Raw genomic sequence first — 20,556 nt, 5'->3', positions numbered from 1 at the left:
GCCTGGCGCCTGAAAGTGGGGTCTGATTAGCAGACCTTCTTTTCAGGAAGAAAAGAACTACCTGCAACATTTTAGTATTAATGAAAAGAACAAGTTACTTACCAACTGTAACGTTCTTTCGACTGGATGTTCCTCCCACGTATTCCTCATCTTATGATAACTCGTCTCCAGCTTCGCTGCTTCGGAAAAACTTTTCTCTCGGCAGAGGGTGCTGTGCTGGAGGTCGTGGCGTCGATTGTCCCTCGAAGGACTCCGTACTCTGTCAACGTCACTGATGGTATAAATAGCTGGAGCCGCACCCGTTGCTTCAGTTCTGTTTTTTCGCTGAAAAATATAGGAGGAACACCCAGGCATGCCCCATAACTGATGCACTCATCGTGAGAGGAAAGTGTAAGAAAACGTAAACTGTACTGTGGGGTAGGATGGGAGGGTCGATGAGGAATACGTGGGAGGAACATCCAGTCCAGTTGGTAACTAACTTGTTCTTCGAATGGATTGTGTCCTCCCACGTATTCCTCATCTTATAGACTCCCATAGCAGTGACAATTTTGGAGGCGGGAGTACTTGTTTTAGTTTTCGTGAACAGAATGCAGAACTGCCTTGGCAAATAATCCCTCATTGGAGGAAACAGTATCTAAGCAGTAATGCTTGACAAAAGTACGCATTGTTTTCCAAGTTGCAGCTGCACAAATATCTGCTGCCGGGACTCCCCTCTTTAGAGCCGCAGAAGTAGCCATTCCCCTTGTAGAATGGGCACAAAGCCCATCTGGTGGGTCTTTTCCCGCTAATCTGTAGCATTCAATTATGGCTAAGATGATCCTGCGGGATATAGTCTGTTTTGTTACAGATAAACCTAGTTTATGACCAGTATAACCCACAAATAGTTGGTCATCTTGTCGCAATTTAGACATCCTTGAGATGTAAAAACTAAGAGCCCTCTTGGGATCTAGTCTGTGCAGTCTCTCCTCTTCCTTGCCCAAATGAAGAGGAGGATAATAAGTTGGTAGTACTATTTTTTGTGACAAATGGAAGTCCAAAACTAACTTTGGTAAGAATTAAGGTTTAACTTTAAGGACTACCTTATCCTTATAAAAAATAGTATATGGTGGTCTGCATGAGAGAGCCTGAAGTTCACTAACCCTGTAGGCTGATGATAGGGCCACAAGAAGGATAGTTTTTAGTGTTAAAAGCCTCTATGGACATGAGTGCAGAGGCTCAAAAGGTATGCAAGTCAAGAATTTTAATACTAAATTTAAGTCCCAAGTTGGGACATGAAAAGGTATTGGAGGGTATCCGTTAGTAAGTCCTTTTAAGAATTGAATTATTAGTGGTATTTTGAAATAAGAAACCTCTTCCGAGGTGCGCTTGAAAATGGACAGCACAGCAAGGTATCCTTTGATTGTTCCTATCTGGAGCCCCAGATTGGCTAGATGTAATAGAAAAGAGAGCACTACTGGAGTGCCACATTGAATAAGGGTCCACATCCTTATCTTTGCACCAGTTACTTAACCTGTTCCAGCGACATTGATACAAAGATTTTGTTGCTGGCCTTCTGGCCGAAAGCAAGACTTCCATTACGTCATCCGGAAGATCCCAATCCTTGTATCTCAACCTCTCAGAAATCATGCGTGAAGGTTGAGTGTCTTGACCTCTGGATGGAGAACCCGACCTTCCTCTTGCGAGAGAAGATCCTCTCTTTGCGGAAGACGTATTGGAGGGCAGATGGACATGTCCAGAAGGTCCGGGTACCACGTCCTCCTGGCCCAATCCGGGGCAATTAGGATCATGGTTTTCCTGAACTTTCTCAACCTCCTGATTACTTGAGGAATCACAGGGACTGGGGGAAAAGCATACAGCAGCGGAAACTTCCACTCCACTACGAATGCGTCTCCCAGAGCTCCTCTTTGAGGAAATTCCCTTGAGCAGTACTGATCGCACTTCCGGTTGATCGCGGTGGCGAACAGATCCACTTGAGGGGTTCCCCAAAGGGCGAGGATCTCCAGAAGGACTTCCTAAGCCAACTCCCACTCGTGGGAGACTGAACTCTGCCTGCTCAGAGCGTCTGCCGCCGTGTTCTTCTCTCCAGGCTAGGTGAATTGCCGATAGAGAGATTCCTTCTTTCATTGCCCAGAACCAGAGCTGCATTGCCTCTCTGCACAGTGGTAGTGGCCCTACACCTCCTCTCTTGTTGAGGTAGTACATTGCCACTGTATTGTCCGTCATTATCAGGACATTGTTTCCCTGTACAGAGGGCAGAAAGGCCTTCAGCGCTAGTCTGATTGCCCTCAGCTCCAAAAGGTTGATGTGTAGTTTGGACTCCGATGGAGACCAACGACCGCTGATTGTCAGATCGTTGGTGTTTGCTCCCCACCCTGTGAGTGAGGTGTCTGTCACTACTGTTATCTCCGGCCATGGTTGCCAAAAAGACTCTCCCTTGAGAATGTTGCTGTTGCAAGCCCACCATAGAAGATCCTGAGCAACTGCGCTCGGGACTTGCAGAAGATCCAACATATTCCCTGAGAACTGGGACCACTGAGTTCTGAGTGCCCATTGAAGTGATCTCATTCTCAACCTGGCCTCTGGTACTAGGAAAATGCAGGATGCCATGAGGCCGAGCAACCTGAGAAAATCGAAGGCCGGTAGACGTTGGGCATTCTGGAATTTTGTTACCATCTGCTGGATGTGGAGAGCTCTCACTTCGGGAGGCGAGGCTTTTCCCGAGGAAGTGTTCAAGACTGCTCCGATAAACTGGAGCTTCTGGGATGGTATCATGTGGGACTTCTTGAAATTGAGGGAGAAGCCCAATTTGTGGAGGAAGTGGCAGGTGATTGAAAGATGTTCCTGAGCTTGTTCTGGAGAATTTGCTCTGATCAACCAGTCGTCCAGGTAGGGATATATGTGAATACCTCCTCTCCTGAGACTTGCTGCCACAACCGCCAACAGTTTGGTGAAAACCCTCGGGGCGGAGGTCAACCCGAATGGCAGAACTCGAAACTGATAATGAGAATTGCCAATCGTGAACCTCAGGTACTTTTTGTGCTTTGGATGGATTGGCACATGAAAGTAAGTATCCTGAAGGTCCAATGATACCAACCAATCTTGGAGTTGGAGAGCCTGAAGGATCTGAGCAAGAGTCACCATCTTGAACTTGTCCTTCCTGAGGAACTTGTTCAAGTTTCTCAAGTCCAAGATGGGTCTCAGTCCTCCGTCCTTTTTTGGAATGAGAAAATATGGGGAGTACCAACCCCTGTTCCTCTCCGCTACAGGTGCCAGTTCTATGGCACCTTTCTCTAGCAGGGTTAAAATTTCCTGCAACAGGAGCGGATCTGGAGTTTTGACGGAGTTGGCTCCCGGTGGATGATTCTGAGGCCTTTTTAGGAAGGGGAGACAGTAACCTTGGGCTACTGTTTCCAGTGCCCAAGCATCTGAGCTAATGCCACGCTATTCATTCAGATGCTGAGAGATCCTGCCTCCCACTGGTGTTTTGTGTAACAAAGTCTCAGAGGGATTTGGAGGCAGCTGCAGGAGTGGCTGAGGGTACAGATGCCGCTCCTGAGGCTGAATTTGCACCTCTTCCACGTGCTCCACGAGGGAAGTTTCTTTTGCCCCTTTGAGAAGCCTGTCCTCTTCCTCTACCAAGTGAGTAGTAACGAAAAGAACGACCCCTCCAGGAAGATGAGCCGGAATAGGGTTTTAGAGGCTGGGGCATAGAGGCGCTAAGCAATTTAGCTGCCGCTTTCGAGGTCTGAAGTTTTTCTAGGCTTTCATCATCCTTGCTGCCAAACAGGCTCGAGCCATCAAAGGGCATGTTAAAGAGTCTGGCTTGCACATCTGGTGCAAACCCCGACTTCCTCAACCACGCAAATCTGCGTAGCACAAAGCTTGCAGCCATGGACCTGCTGATACTATCAGCAGTATCCAGTCCAGACTGGAGACCATTGCCCCATTGCCTCCTTCCCGTCTTTGACTATATTCAGGAAGCCTTCCCTTTCCTCGCCCTCCGAATATGATCAGCCGCCGCCGAAATACAGTCCCAGAGGGTATGGGTAAACCTGGCCAGGGTACAGGTGACATTTGTCGATTTAAGGGTCATACTGCCTGACGTGAAACTTTACGTGCGCATGCGTCAACTTTTTTATCCGATCTATCTCGAGGAATAGTGGAATATGCAGTCTGTCTTGATGTAGATGCTGCCTGAATGACTAGACTTTCTGGAGTCGGATGCTTAAAGTATTCAGGATCCGTTCCAGCTAGTCTATATATTTTTGGAAAAGTGCTATCTGCAGCAGCAATACTCTTAGGTCTATCCCAGTTTTTCTCCACTGTCCTCTGAAGAGCCCTGTGAAAGGGGAGAACTCGATCTTTTTGAGGCCCTCTGACAATTATATCCGTGTTGTCATCCTGTTAAAAAACGGGTGAAGTGTTACCCCAACCCATATATTCTATTACTCTGGTCATAAGACCCCTGTACCCAGCATCTACATGCTCTGCAGGATCAGGTCTGGCAAACTCTAATTCTGGGGAGGTGTCAATTCCACTGGCAGAATGTAGAGTATCACTCAGGTCTCTCATTCTAGATTCCTGGTCAATAAGTTCCTCAGGAACTTGCTTTGTGCCATAAGAAACTCCAAAAGGAGTAACTTCATCTTCTTCTGAGCCAGATTCCTCATAAATTGAGGACATGGACTTAAAAAAGTCTGACTTGGGCAAAGGAGTGAATCTCCTTTCTTCTACCATACGCGTCGAAGGGATTGATAAATCCTTCAAAGTTGTCGAAGGAGTCTTCGATGACTTTGAAGATGACTTTGACACGGGCGTCAAGGATGTTTTTGGTTTTGGTGCCGAAACGGTCGATGAAGTCGTCGATGAAGTCGTCGAAGCTTTCGACGACTTGTGTTTTTTGTATGGCACCGGAGAAGTGCTCGACTCTCGAAGAGTCTTCGACGGCTTGGCGTCGACTCAAGTTTTTTTAGTATCCTCGACACTACTGGTTTTTACCATTGTAGTCTTGGACTTCCCTTTGTCGTCCAATGGAGTCTTTCGAGGGGGTTGGGGCCGCGTTCTCGAAAACCTCCATCTTTTTTACAGAATTCTTCCCATTTACTGGGAGAATCCGATTTTGTCGGACATCGAATTTCTTCAGTCGACTCTGAAGAAGATGATGTTGAGGGAGATCTATGTCTCCTCTTCATTTGTTTAGACGATGACGAAGTGTGTCTCGATCCACTCCTAGATCGAGATCTCTTGAAGTGCCTATGGCGATCCAATTCCTTCGAATCAGTCTCTTTCTTATGTTTTTTAGACGCAGCCTTCTTAGAGGCTTCCCTCCCCACCGACAGTTTACCTCTCCTCTCACGAAGAGCTTTCTCGGCCATGGATTGGCAGGAACCACAGTAGTAGGTTCGTGACTGGAACCGAGACACCAGAGACAAACCCGGTGGGGATCCGTGATCGACATTTTTGATCCACAATCTACACACTTCTTGAACCCAGTCTTGGGTGTCGAAGGAGTCGAAGATGACGACATTTTCTTCGCAGAAAATCTAAAGCGCGCCGTTCTCGATAGCGAAGCGTTCGGAAAAACGGAACTGAAGAAACGGGCGCGGCCCGAGCTATTTATACCATCGGTGACGTCGACAGAGTACGGAGTTTGTCGAGGGACAATCGACGCCATGACCTCGAGCACAGCGCCCTCTGCCGAGAGAATTTTTTTTCCGAAGCAGCGAAGCTGGAGACAACGAGTTATCATAAGATGAGGAATACGTGGGAGGACACAATCCATTCGAAATAGCTCTTCTCTAATTGTGGTATAAGGTTTGGGCCAAGCAAGGAAGTGCTTCAAGGTTGGTAATACTCCGTTTTTGGGGTAGTGGTGCTTCTGTTAGCAAAGGGTCTGCTGTCTGACATGAATGAATTTGGGCACTCTGTCCTTCGTAGTGAAGACCAATGGATCTGCGGTTGAATCGCTAATCTGCGGCCTATTTGGCTCCATATGACACTAGATATGTGGTTGGGGTTATTTTCTGTGTGACGTATATGTCCTGATTAGGAAGAGAGATAACAGTGATGTGAACTGCAGTAATTGAAAAATGTACTTGATGATAAAGATGTGTCTGTATATCATGGTGACTGTGATTTCAATGGTGCTGGGGGACCATGTGGGTTGTTATTATTCAATGTTATGCAGAGCACAGAAGACCTACTCCCTGCATAGTGGAAGGAGATGCAGAGAATAGAATAGTGCATTTGACACCAATACTGTTCACAGTGACTGCAACATGGGTTTGATGATTTTAACTGCTACTGAAAGGAAGATAATTACTTTGGCCATGTATCCGGAACACTGAGTGCCCATGCCAGTGGAGAAGAATGATTCTGGTAGTCAACTTTGAGGCAATACCGGCTCTCTGTCCTAACCAAGAGGAGAGCTCATATCCAAGCCCGCGTCTCTGCAGCATTTAACAACTCGGCTGAACTCTTTAAAATCTGCAAGGAACTGGCCAATCCCGCCGCAGTCTCTACCTCTCCTGTCCCTTCCCAGGCCCTCTGCACAGCACTGGCCTCTCACTTCATCTCTAAAACCCAGGACACCCTGTCCTCCCTCTTCTTCTATCCCCTCCACCCCCCTACTCCCTGCTCTACCTCTGGCCTTTCTGCAGCCTCCTATCCTCCTTCCTTCTCTGCCTTTCCCCTGTTCTCCTCAGATGAGGTTTCTAGATAAGTCTGATCAATGAAAGTCTCATCAAAACAGGTTCACCCCTGTTCCTCCAAAACCATAAAGGACCACATTGACTCCCTGGCTCCTGCCCTGGCGGATTTCTGAAATCACTCTTTCGCCACTGTAGTCTTCCCATCTGCCCTTAAGCACTCCCATGTGACCCCCTTCTTAAGAAACCCTCTGCCGACCCCTCCTGCCCTGAAAAGTATCACCCCATCTCCATCACTCCCTTCCTGGGCAAGCTCCTGGAGAAACTGGCCATCTCCCAGCTTAATCTCCACACTAAATCTGTTGGCTGTCTTCATGACCATGGGCCTCATTACGACCCAGGCGGTAAGGGGTTTACGGCAGCGTTAACAGCGCCGACCCTTACCGCCTGAGTACGAGGTCCCTTAGCGCCATGGCGCTTTTAACACCTGCTTTTAGCAGGTGTTAAAATCCATGGCGCTAAGGGACCATGGAGTTAATTACGCCACCGTAATTTACGGTGGCGTAATTAACGCCTTCCCCACTCCCATTATGCCCTATGGGGCAAAAATGGGAATGGGGAAGGGTAAATGGGGATTGGGGACTTACCGCCCCGCCAAGGTCGGAATGGGGCGGTAAGTCCGCCAACCACCATGGCGTAAACGTAGTTTACGCCATGGTGGTAAAGTCACGGCCCAGGCGGTAACTTACCGCCTGGGTCGTAATGAGGCCCCATTAGTCTGGCTTCAGAGCTGCCAGAAGCATGGAAACTGCTCTCCTGAACATCCGTGAAGACCTGCTCTCCAACCTTGACTCTAATACCCCCTGCGTCCTCATCCTGCTTGATCTCTCCTCTGCCTTTGATACTGTCAACCATACCATCCTGCTCAACCGTGTCCGTGATAACCTGGGTATCATTGGTCAGGCTCTGGCGTGGCTGACTTCTTTCCTCTCCAACCGACCCTCCCAGGTTCAACTTGGGTCCTTCCTCTCTGCTATCTTTTTCTCTACCTGTGGTGTCCCCCAGGAGTCCGACCTCTCCCCCTGGCTGTTCAATCAATACCTGGCACTCCTGGCCCACCGCATAGCTGCTCTCTGCCACAACTTTTAGTGCTACGCGGGTGACACTCAGCTCATCTTCAGGCTACCCTCGGCCTCCTCCTCTACCTCCGTCATCTCTGACTGTCTGTCTGCCATCCAGGAGTGGTGTGCCGCCAATGACCTCTGCCTTAATGCCAGTAAGACTGAGATTCTCCTCATCGGCACACCCGCTCCCTCCTTTCCTGTATCTCTCTGGCCGGCCTCTCTTGGCCCCCTTCCTGTTCCCACCTGCAAGGCTAAAAATCTCGGGGTCATCTTCGACTCTACACTCTCCTTCTCTCCGCACATCTCTGACATCTCTAAGAAGTCACACTACCAGCTGCACCTCCTCAGAGGTATTCTTCTTTTCCTCTCCTTCCCCCAGAAGCTCACTGTCTCCGGAGCTCTGGTTCTCTCCATGCTGGACTACTGCAACAGCCTCTTTCTAAATCTGCCTGCTTCTACTCTCCGACCACTGCAACTTATCCAGAACAGAACTGCGAGACTTGTCCTTGGCCTCAAGCCCAGGGATCGTGTATCTCCAGGACTGAAATCTCTGCACTGGCTCCCAGTGGCTGCGAGGATTAAGTTCAAAACCCTCTGCATCTTTTTTTTCAATTTCTTTTTTTAAAATTTTTTTTATTTGATATGGTTGAATTCAATCAACCTTTCAAAAAGAATTCATACAACACAGACATAAATCATTTTTATATGCATACATAAATCATTAAGCAATAGAAAAATCAACATATTACATATAAAAAGGAAAAACAGTTACTACTTAATTACTCACTTATAAAACTCTTTAAGCAATGACCAAGTTAGAAAGAAACTAAAAAACAAAGAAGGGAAGAGGAAATCTCGTTACCTTCCATTTCATTTGGGTCATAGAGAAAGTACATATATAAAACAAACCACTCGATTTGAGGTAAGAACCAATTATAACCATTTGATAGGAACCCTCTATTATCAACATACACATTTATTCATGCTATATTCTAACGAGATATTTTTTACATTTGTTTTTTTTCTTCTTTTTTTTCTTTCTCTAAATTGAGACTAGTTAAAAGTTAACAGCTGCTATTTGAAGCGCCATATTATTGCACCCTAGCAGGGCTGCCCAACATTCAGATTGAGGTATATTTCCCAGATATTGACAATGTCTGGTAAACGCTATTTGTATCTGAGTTCTTAACAAGCTACACTCTGTAAGCAGGTGGGCGAGGGTCTCACGCTTAGTATTGTCTTTGCGAAAACGGCATACATTTTGTTCAGGACTCACTACACCTCGTCTTGCTTTTATATCCCGTGTTATTCACAGGTTAAAACGAAGGCAGAGTATTTCACACTGATATTTCGGAGAAGGTGAGCGAATCGGATACCTTGGCAAAATGCTTAGTTTTTTTGGGGGAAATCGTACCTTCGTGATACATTACACATGATTTGCAGGTGTTAATTCAGTCAGTTTGGTAGATTTTAGACTTGGCTTTGTCGGGATTAAACATCAACAAGTTAATGGAAATTTCAGCTTTCGATAGTGTCGAATACACATTATCTAACCAGTTAGAAAGGAAGTTAGATTGTTTTTTTGAAAAGAGATACTGTGAAAGGATTTCAAGCAGTGTGTTGTCATTTGTGGACAGCAGACATTTTCTGAAAATCGAGCACATACGCCAGCTGTATTGAGCTTCGAGAGATAGTAGACCAAGTTCATATCTCATCCAAGGTATCGGAGTGCATTAAGGAAGGTGAAGTATTGTACGCCAAAATGTCGCTTCCCATTGCGTGAATTTGAATGTTGAGTCTGTCGGGATAGTTTCAAGGCCATATATTAGAACAGGGACAATTTTTTTTGTCCAAAAGTGCCATGCAGGTAAAACTGAGAACTTTCGGTATTTATGCATTATGATACGGGCCTGTGAAATGGCCAATACCAACTTGGTCTCCACCCTCTCGATCTGCCCATATGCTCCTTGCTGTCCTTCAAAGATTGTGCAACAAATAACAATAATTTGGGACCACACTGATTGGGATTGCACCAATAGTCCACATGAATGTTAAAGGCCCAGAGCGTCTAGGAGAGTATTGTACGATCTGGGTTTTAGTCGGATTGATGGATAATTCATTGAGCTTTACATAATCTTGGAACACACCCAATAACCGTTGTAATCCAATCTGGGTCCTAGAGATAAGGACCAGGTCGTCGGCGTACATCAGTGATTGTACTTGCTGATCATTCAGTTTTGGAGAGTCTGATATGACTTGTGCCAATGGTATTTTCACATCGTGAATATAGTAATTAAACACCGCCGATGCTAACGAGCATCCCTGTTTTAAGCCTCGGTGTGTGGGGATTTTTTCTGTTAGAATACCATCTGGAGTAATACGAATTTGAATAGATGTGGCATGATGTAGTGAATAAATGATATCAAATAATGTTGTCGGGCAATTCTCTCTTGCAAGCTTCTGTAATAATAAGTAGCGATTTACGGAATCAAAGCTGGCATTTAGGTCAATGAACACGAAAAATACTTGTTGCTTGTTCTCATGGCAATGAGCCTTAATAGCATTCAAAGTGAGAAGGTTGATGTTAGTACCCATGCCAGCCATGAAGCCTGTCTGATTTGAATCACAATGGTTGTTGATTCCTGTCCAGCAATTAAATTTACGAAGTACCAGTTTAGTAAAGATTTTTCCTGGGGCATCTAAAAGCGCAATGGGTCGATAATTGGCCGGGACAGACCGATCACCCTTTTTAAATATTGGGATTATTATTGAAGCCTTCCACGAAGGTGGAATAAGACAAGTGTTTAGAATGTCCCGAAAAATTAAGGAGAGAATGTGTGCCCATCTATATGGATGTTTTTTAAACATACAGTTTGAAAGTCCATCTGGACCCTCAGCTCTCGAAGAGCTTAACTTCTTGATAATATCGTAAATGGCTTCTTCTGAGGCTTCTAATTCCCAAGGCAATATTGACAACAATTGAAGGTCAAAATTTGCATATTGGGGATCAGCGTACAAGGTGGAAAAATGCTTGACCCACAGTTGCTCAGCTACGCCATTTAGTTGGGCATCTGCTTGATGGTGGCAGGTATGATTGTTCAAAAGAGACCACATTCCGGCTGAATTTTTATTTCGCATGGCGTAGGCCATTGCCTCGCTATTTTGCTGAAAAAGTATAGACTTCCGCCCGCAGAGCCTGTTATATTTACATTTAGCTGACTTTAATGCTTGCCACTTATTGACAGAGTCAGAATGTAAGATTTGCCTTTTTATCATTCTGTACTCTGCCTTCCTTTTGGCGACAGTAGCATCAAAGACATGAGGATGTTTGACAACATTAGACTGGGCAATAACTACCGTTTGGGCAAACGAGTGCAACAGGTCTGTGTATTCGTTAGCACCGTGGCAAGAGGACTTAACCGCAATTAGTTGCTCAAATTGATTAAAGGTGGTTGCAGTCCATTTCAGGCGAGTTCGAGAGCTGTTGACTCTCAAATTGTTGGAACTATATAGAGCTCTACGTGATGACATAAGGTTTAACTTGAGCTGGAGGATCAACATGCAATGATCACTATTTGGATGGTCTTTAACTCTAAATTGCTCAATGTATAGGAATAACTTGGAGTCAACATATATATAGTCAATAATGCTGTTTGTCTGCCCGCGATGCCTTGTGTAATTTGGCGGGAAATCCCCTTTTACTGAACCATTTACCATATGGTAATTACGTTCATGCATGATCGACACCCATTTACGAACCCCTTGACCTTTTGGTCCCCCATTCCAACAATTTAGATTTAGATCACCTAAAACATTGGTGTGTGTAACCAGTTTATCCAATGTAATAATGTGGAACATGTCAAGAAGGCCAGCAAAAAAAGTATCATCAGACATGCTGACCGGGTTGCGATATATGTTAACTAGGGCAAAGACCATGTCTTTGTTGGAAATTCGAACTAGTTGTATGTGTGCTCCAACAGAGGCCCATGGAACAATTGAGAAGCCCTTTGTGATGTTAACAGCCACAAGAAGGCCTGATGAAGGTCTACCTCCAGTTGGAGTTGCTGAATCAGGGCCAATTCGTAATTGTCCCATAAAGAGGGTTTAATGAGCCAGATTTCCTGTAACGCTATAATATGATGATGAATAGATTTTTCTCTAAAAGACGCAGTTAAATGCTTATGCCCCCTTGTATTTCAACTTACAACATTAATTAGGCTTGTATTGTCACATTGTATTGGTTATTGCTGAGAATTCTCAGATGACCAGGCTTCTCAAGATTCACTACTTTGCCCTTGACAGATTTTCGGCATCGCAATTGATCTTCTGGGGGTCAAACAAGCAATTTCTGGGTCTTCGGCCAATAAAAACCCCATATTAAATAGGACCATTTTGTTACGCCAAATGGATTGAAAGCCTACCCCTAATGGAATCCAAAGTCGTACTATTGTGAGTGGAGAGTCAGTTAGGAATTCAGTTTGGTCAATATCATCTGTGGTAATGTTGCATAATTCATCTATATCCCCAAATATGTACAGTACACTGCGTCGGTTGAGGTCATACACCGGGTGGTTACCTTCTCTACATTTAAGAATCAAGGTGTGAAATTTTGTTCTTTGTGTGTGAATGTGTCGAGAAAGCCACCGCTTATCAGTTTTACGTGGTGTCCATTTCTCGTTGCTGGGAGTGCTTGGAAATTCGGATGACACACCCTGTTTTGATGTCATAATGTCATTAGAAGCTACTCTGGAGGGCTGTTGTTGCTCACCAAACTTATGGTAGCCTCGCCTTTGCTCTTCAATTGGGTGGGCAGGCTCACATTGGGTTTGGGCAAACATTTTCACCAGTTTAGCAGATAGATATTCATCTACTCTTTTTTTGAGTTCATCTGTTAGGATTTGTTGAGTAGCAATATTCAAGGATGGTGTCACTTGTGGCATGGGCGCAAAAGAGACAGATTTGAGTTGAGGTATAGGAGCAAAAGACACTTGAGGTTGTGCTTGAGTTTGTGGTAGGAATCCAGTATTCAGAGTTCTGACTGTTTGCAATCCTATTGGGCTTATCTGATACAGAGGAAAGTGTAGAAAATGTTTGTGGGTTACGTACGGCTTTTATCAATTGTGTCAAGGGCGAGATAGGCACAGTAGATGCAGTTTTGTCCCCTGTAGTAGGAGGGTACGGTGTAATTGTTTGGCAACTCCTGCCGTTATCGGATGCACATCTATTACGGGTGCCGTGGCACTATTAATATGTTTGTCTACTGTAGTAGATGTTTTGCAAGACCTTTAAAAAAAGTACAGTGTGCTTTTTGGATTTTTTGCTTCAATCATGTTTTTTGTCTTTTTTATGGGGATCAGAGTTTTCTTGCTGTTGTTCTTACTTTTAGAATTTTTTGCTTTAAATTTTTGTAAATGACTCTGGCCCTGATTAGCGTTCTGTGGATTTTGTGGAATGGGCAATTTTCCAAGGCAATTAGACATTGCTTCGCTCGTTTGGTCTTCCATTGCTGGTTGTGAAATAGGGTCAATGGATGTAGGCTCGAGCCCTATGATGCCCGAAATTGGTGGAAGTGGGCATGGTGCCAACTCAGCGGGAGCAACCTGTTTTACAAAAGGTGTTGGTGCTTGTACAGGAGGTGAGTTTTCATTACACAGCGCCACGTCACTCGGTAACATAATAACAGACTCATCAAAATTTTCTTTGCTCAAAGACACTTTAGTAAGTTGTTGCATGGAAAGCCATTTCATTAAATCTTCAAATTGATTGGATTGGCAGGCTACTTTAGTATCCAATGCTTCAAATAATTTGCATATGCTAAAGATGGCAGTGTTGATTGCAGTTAATGCAGGTTGAATCATTAGCAACGTTTGAGAAGCATTATCAATGGGATAGGGTCTGTTGGGTCGTGGGGTCAGTAAGGCAAAGGACTTAAGCCAATAATTGAGAACGTGTTAGCAGACTTTCTGAATCTTGTGAAGAGAGGTACTCGTTTGTGATGTATCCAGGCAGCATATCACTAGGTATACATGATACAGATGGCACACTGGTGACACGTTCCGGCTCTCCGGTAATATGAACAGACTCGCATGTGCTTGCATGGATAGATATGGCAGTAGAGTCTGATACCAGTTGGGGGAAGGCAATTGGTGAAATCGACAAGTTCGAATTGCGCAGTAGGCGACAATTTTTGGTCGATTCCATCATTGTCCAATCAGAGATTGGACAATGATTAATGTGTCTCAAAGGGGTTCGGGGCGGGGCACTGATTTTCCCTCTAGTTAGAGGAGAAGGGGTGCGTGTCTCATTTAGTGAGCAGGTAGCTGGAGACAACGGCGAAGACATGCTTATTTTGTCATTTGGAACATTAAACGGGAAGCGAGTTTGCCTGAGTGGAGACCTGGGGGTGACAGACATAGCTGTGAAGAAAGTTTGAGGTAACAATGCAGAGTTGGGATGCCCCGGAGACAGAGATTGTATCTGTGGGACAAGATTCAACGGTGCAATGGGTGGCATATTAGTTGTGATCTTATACGAAGTATAGGAGGTCATCCTTATGACTTAGGATGTATATATATAAATCGAAGGCTCACTTGTACTTTAACACTCACAAACTCTTCAAACAGTCAATAATTTGAGATTATGTTATAAAGAAACATTAAATGCCACCAATATGTGTAAGAGTAAACACAACAAAAATGAGCAATGAGCTGAGTATTTCTTCAAATGCTTACTTTCACGAGTGTGGATATCACAAACAAAATGCCAAGTGAAGCAGCTTGCGCCGCGGCTAAGCGGCAAAGCAGTACTCAACTCAGTACTCGCTCGGATTCGCGTGCGTGATGCGCGTGCGCCACGTTCAAATACAAAAGCCAATGGGGCGTTGAGGGGAGAGAGCTGGAGAGAGCCAATCCCTGTATGGGGGAGGCGGGCACAAATCAGCCTCTGTCACTCAATCTGTAAAAAAGCCAAAAGCAAATCAGCAAATGTTCGGCAAATGTTCTGTTGGCAGTGCACAACGCACTAAATTAGCGGTCACCTGTTCAAACAGAGTTCACAGCTGTTAGCTGGATGGAGGCCGGCAGCAGACGGCAAGCAGAAAGAGCAATCCAAGCAGGAGCAGGAGCAAATGGAGAGCGTAGAGCGGCAAAGCGGTACTCAACTTGGTACTCGCTTGGATGCAGAGTCCACAAGGACTTCTGTGGCCTGGGGCCTCAATACCTTCAACTCTCTCTTCCTAAATACCTTCCTTCTCGAGCTCTTCGCTCATCTGCTTCCAATTCCCTCAGGGTCAGTCGCTTCTCCAAGCAACGAGTTGGTGGTAGATCTCTCTCTTCGGCACGGGCCTCCCTCTGGAACAGCCTCCCTGCCTCCCTAAAACTTGAGGAGAATCATCTTCGGTTCCGTAAACACCTCAAAACCTTTCTCTACGTGTCTGCCTTTTCTCCTCCTCTCCCTTGCCGATTTCCTGGCTGACACAGAAACGGCACTGACCACCCTCTGACCTCGGGCCCAGGTCCACTCCCCCGCCAGTCGCACTCCTGCACTGCCTTCCTGGCTACCCCCGCACTTGGTGACTGTTTCTGTATCCCTACAGTCCCCCTTCCTGCACTTACCACTGGATGCCTGCACTTACCCTTTCACTTGCCACCTGCTTGCTGTACCTCTATTTATTATTTATTTATTGCTCTTATCCATTGTACTGCACTGTCCTCATCCTCCTCCCCCCACACTTCTCCTCCTTCCCCTTCCCATGCACTTGCGCGATCTGAATGTCACCTGGCCTAGTAGGATCGTTGTCTGTCTCCCCTTGTTCCCCCCTCCCTTGCCTTGTCATGCCTTGAAACACTTGTGTATAGGCGTGTTATAAATGCCATATCATATCATATCATAGCAAGGATTCTCTATAAGGGGACATTTCTAAAGAACTACATGCTCAAGATAAGTGGAGGCAAATGTCATCTCAGTATTTCGTTCAGAGCATAGGCGATGACGGCAGGTTTTTCGGTGTTAAAAAAGACTGCTTAAATAGAACTGTTTGGTGAATTTCTGTTCTTTGGATACTTTGCCCTCTTCACATAATCTCTCCTTCTATTCATACCTGTGTAAAGTGTGGGAATCCAGCGACCCCAAAGTCATTTCCCTTGGACCACTTATCTGATGACACCCTTGTCACTAAAATAAACAAATGTCACTGAACAGGAAGGGGAATGGGGCTAAGGCACAGAGGAAGGCGCCAAGTACTGTTGGATCTTAATGAAAGCAAACATACTCTGAGAGTCACAATTTTGTAATATGCCAAGCAGGTGAAGTTTAAATCAAGCTGAGCGATTGAAAGCCCTTGTGTTCGTGTCATTTCTGTTGTTAAACTTTCATTAGGATCGAGCAATAGACATAGCATTCAAGTACTTCCAAGCAATATAGCATAAGAAGTGAAACAAGCAGTGCAACATATATAAACCCTTGTAAGCAAGTACCTCACTGGAAATCATTCCTGCAGTACATCAGCCTCAGTACAGGTTAGCTACTCCGAAATTTGGAGAGGACATTAGAGGGTGGGTGAAAAGATCAAGACGTTTTAGTAATTACATTGTTGAGTATGTATGTAGCACAATGAATGTTCACCGTCCAGATTCACATAAAGATCATCAGTATGCGATTCTTTTGTAAGTCGTGCCTTCAAGTTTTGGGAGAATCACAAAGTCCTGAATCCAATTATCCACACTTGGATCGTCTTAGTACAGCTTATTGATTTCTGACACACATTTGATCTAGGCTCGGTAAAATTGAAATTTGAGTCACATATTGTTGGAAGAAATGTTTTTGTGTTATGTATAATTTTTATCAATAAACAGATTTAATTTAAAAAAGTTTACATTTTTTTTACATCTGCTAAGACACTGCCCGACACCCTGTTCAGTGGATGATTGTGCTATAAAAACAAGACTGCAATGAATGGATCATTTGAGTGTTTTAGCCACAATCACTGCTTCCCATTTTATTTTGAGACGGGGCTAGACTGTTTAATTGAAAAAAGGTGTTTTTTATTTGGCCAAAAAGAAAGCCACAAAAATGTTGTGTAACACCACTCTGTCACCTAGTTCAGCTATACCTAAACTCTTGGCAACCTAGAGCATTCACTAGGATTGAGAGGCAAGTGGGGCCTGCCTGTAGGAGCTTGAACTACAGATGTAAGAAAAAGAAATCCAGGATGTACTTCATGAATTGTATGTATTGTTCACCTGAAACAGTTTGGAGAAGTATAAAAAAAGCCTTGTACGCCACAATGTTTTCAAAACTCTGTTTTCTTTTAGATTGCTGGTCTGTTCTATAGTAGCAATGTCTGGGAAGTTACCAAAGTGTTGTACATCCCTGGCTGGGTAGCAAAGATATTTTCTAGTACCCTCGAGCCCTTATTCTCGTCTGCTATACCTGCCACTGAGAGTCGAGAAGGAATGGGCGCAACGCTGGACATCCAGAGACAACAGAGAATGGAGTTACTGGACCAGCAAATCCTGCTGTCACAGTTTGCTGCAAGAGGACAACCACGACAACCACAGGTACTTAGAACATTTGCCTTTGACTTTTGGAGGTTATATATAGGGTGACTAAGTGTTACGGTTTTAGTGGGGAGGGGCACGTTTTTGCAAAACAATCAAATGTCACAGATTCAAAAAAAGGTTTTAGGCAAAGATCGCTATCACAGAACTTCTCAGATAAAAGGGAAGTATCTTGTATAAATAAATAAGGCTGATTCACCCATCATTATGTGCTCTTTGCCATTGTGGCCTGGCATATATATATTTAAGACCTCATCCTTGTATGCCCATGCATTGATTTTGCTAGATTGTTTATTTTTTGTTTTGGAAAATCTGGTCACCATAGTTATAATTAATGGGCAAGGCTCCTTTCAACACACTTAAGTATGTATGTTCAGCTCTCCTGTTCTGAAGCCACTCCCCCTTGTGCTAGACAGTTGAGCACGCGTTCACTGGGGATCTTTTGGTTTTCAGTCTCCTGTGAAATAAACTTGGATTGCAACATGTTTGCCAACTGGCCACGTGGACAAGGCCACATTGTCTATTGCTGTCTTTTAAAAAAAAATGTAAGCAAACATTAATTTGCAGTGTTGGACTTGCAGGCTTTTGCATAAGAGGGGAAAAACAAGTCCTAACATACCTGATAAAAAGAGAAGTTTGGAAAAAGTTTCCCTTAATGCCTAAGTATGGCTACAAGCTATGCTGCAGATTTTTCCGTCTTAAAAGGGCAATACATCAGGTACTTGCTCTAACGATTTACATGTGTGAACAAGCCGCATTAACAGTGGACAGGAAAAGCAGTGTGTGCAGGAAACGTTTTTATATCCGCTGCTCCTATCAAGTGTAGCAATCACAATCTATTCGTACGCTGGGCTTCAACGTGTTTTTAAGCTTAAGTTTGGGACCAACTCGTGTTGGTGAAATACGTTTAAGAATAGCAGCTTGTATTATGAAATCGCTCCAATGGACGTTGTGCACAATCTAATTTCGAAACCCAGTGAACTATATGGAGTTTAAGTAGCGATTTGCTGGAGTCATCATAATTGAGAACGTGTTAGCAGACTTTCTGAATCTTGTGAAGAGAGGTACTCGTTTGTGATGTATCCAAAATCTGTATGCAAGTGGGACGGTGCAAATGTTTGCTTATATAAAGATAAATCCTTACAGCATGATATTTGAGGATGGAACTCGAGAGAGATTGTGGAAGTTTTAACTGATATAGTGAAAGATATTTTAGAAATGTGCTCATTTGAACAAGTCGACTAAAGGTGTTCGCGGGCGCTCACAAGCTAACGTCACAGAAAATGTATCACATTTTTACACTCGACAACTGTGCATTCAACCTGTAAACTGTAACCAACACAAATACCTAGTTACACAATCACCCACATGGCACTGCTGTTTACAAGTTAGTAGAGGCCTATGAATGGAAAGTTTGGGCTTGCTTACGGGACAACGCCCCCGGGACTGACCCAACAGGATAGTCTTGGCTAGTTTGGTAATACCAATGTTAGTCAGTTTGTGGACTTCATGTGCAGTGCAACTGGTAGTTTCATGTCGACCAATTGTACTGGCCGAATATGCTTTAACGAGCCACTTGTCTCCAAAATGTATACCGTGGGGCACTACTCAGTTTGTTGCTAAAATTCGTACAAATTGCAGTTTGGAAATACAGGGCATTATTATTTTGGTGCAATTTGACACAGGTTCAGAGTAACTGTCTGGATGTAATGAGCAGAGAACCTAATCGACCTGTTTTCCCAAGTCAGTGAGGTCCTCTTATCCAAGAATGCATTCCACATTGTGTAAAAAAGAGTGCAGTTCCTTTGCAGGTGTTCTTTTATCGTCACTCTTTCTGAGCTGCCGACCTCTTAGTAAGGACACCGTTCCACCTACGCATGATCAGTCAATTGTGGTCAGTTGTTTTGCTCTGTGCACCGAGTGGTGTAATTTGCACCTATTTTAAAGCTGGCTAAGTTAACTTGGCCATCCATATTCCTATGTAGTGTGTGCTTTCAGATTCATATAAGGTATATACGGTTTTCCTTTCTGAATAACATTAATCCAATCATGGTTTTGCCTGATCCCCCCATGACCATGCCAGGCATACCCCGAATAGATGACTACTGTTGTCACTCCATTCATAATACAACCTCTAATCCCTCCTCTCTCCCACAGCACCTTACTTGGGGGAGGAGGGAGGAATGGGGGCCCATTCATTCTGAGCCGGATAATGTTTCACATGTTAGGGCTATATGATGCACCATTTGGGCAATTTTCCCTTTAGAGAGGATATTGCTATATAGTGTTGCTCTGGAACTGGGCAAAGGAGAAAGGTATGGAGTGGGGGCGGTAAGGTTGTAGGAGGTTCGGTGGAAAGGAATGGAATAGGTAGATTTGCCATTAAACAGGTAGGGCTGTCCTGCATTATCAAAGCTTGTAGTGCAGGCTCCTGCTAGCTTAGGGCTGTGTTGCTGCATGTGACCATTAATCCATTAACTCGTGGCAGAACCATTTCAGTAATGGCTGTGGAAGCTTGTTTTGCTTGTGCTGTGCTTCTTAGTGCAGAAGCATTTAAAGTGGTATGTGTGTGGAAGGGAATTGTGATGAACTAGAAGAAGGACTCAGACAATTTGAGGTCCTTGTCAAGAGGTTTTATTAAGATAAAATAATCAAAATGGATAACTAGCCCTATCCCTATGAGACGTTCCCTACCTAACCAATAAAAGCTAAAGGTGTGGTTCAAAGTCCAAATCCTATCCGACTAACTGGCCCTAGCACTTTAGAATAACGTTTCAAAGTTCCTTTTTTTCACCACAGGATATTCTTCCCAATCTTTGTATCAAGTCAGGGTTTGACTTTCTCCTGTAAACTAAGAAAATTGTTTGTTATGGTAAACCGTTCCATTCCTCCAGGATTTCCTGTGGCCACATACTTCACCTGAGCACCCTGCTACCCTCTTGTCGTAACTAATGCGGTGGGGGGGTGAGAGATGTCGACACTCTCCCCCGAACCACAGAAGCCAAATGAAGTCGACCCTCCACCTGTGGTTGGCACAGGTACCTGATTATAACCACAGAATACCACGTGGCAGCCAGTGGGGAGAAGAGGGTTAGGGAGAGGTTGTGGACGGGGAAGGGGAATATAGGATCACCGGAAAGAAGTTTAGGGAAACACCTAGTGTGGATAGGACCGGGGAAGTAGCAGGAAAAAACCCTACTCTGTCTAGTACCTTGATAACATAGCATA

The 20,556-nt window shown here is 44.6% G+C and overlaps 1 protein-coding gene across 6 annotated transcripts in view; it reads left to right on the top strand.

The window, feature by feature from the left end:
- UBAC2 (UBA domain containing 2) overlaps positions 1 to 20,556 on the top strand; it is a 1,796,755-nt gene that overhangs the window by 1,441,848 nt on the left and 334,351 nt on the right. For 5 of the 6 annotated variants that reach the window (XM_069637017.1, XM_069637016.1, XM_069637021.1 and 2 more), the window contains one exon: positions 17,083 to 17,328. The exons of the other annotated variant lie outside the window; for it this stretch is intronic. In XM_069637017.1, coding sequence (XP_069493118.1) covers positions 17,083 to 17,328 — 246 coding nt within the window. The remainder of the gene's footprint in view (positions 1 to 17,082; positions 17,329 to 20,556) is intronic. 6 annotated transcript variants of the gene reach the window in all.

The sequence above is a fragment of the Ambystoma mexicanum genome, chromosome 7p, assembly GCF_040938575.1.
Source record: "Ambystoma mexicanum isolate Mex_15411 chromosome 7p, UKY_AmexF1_1, whole genome shotgun sequence".
Lineage (NCBI taxonomy): Eukaryota > Metazoa > Chordata > Amphibia > Caudata > Ambystomatidae > Ambystoma > Ambystoma mexicanum.
The sequence above is the reverse complement of the archived record's forward strand: the minus strand, read 5'-3'. Positions and strand labels throughout refer to the sequence as shown.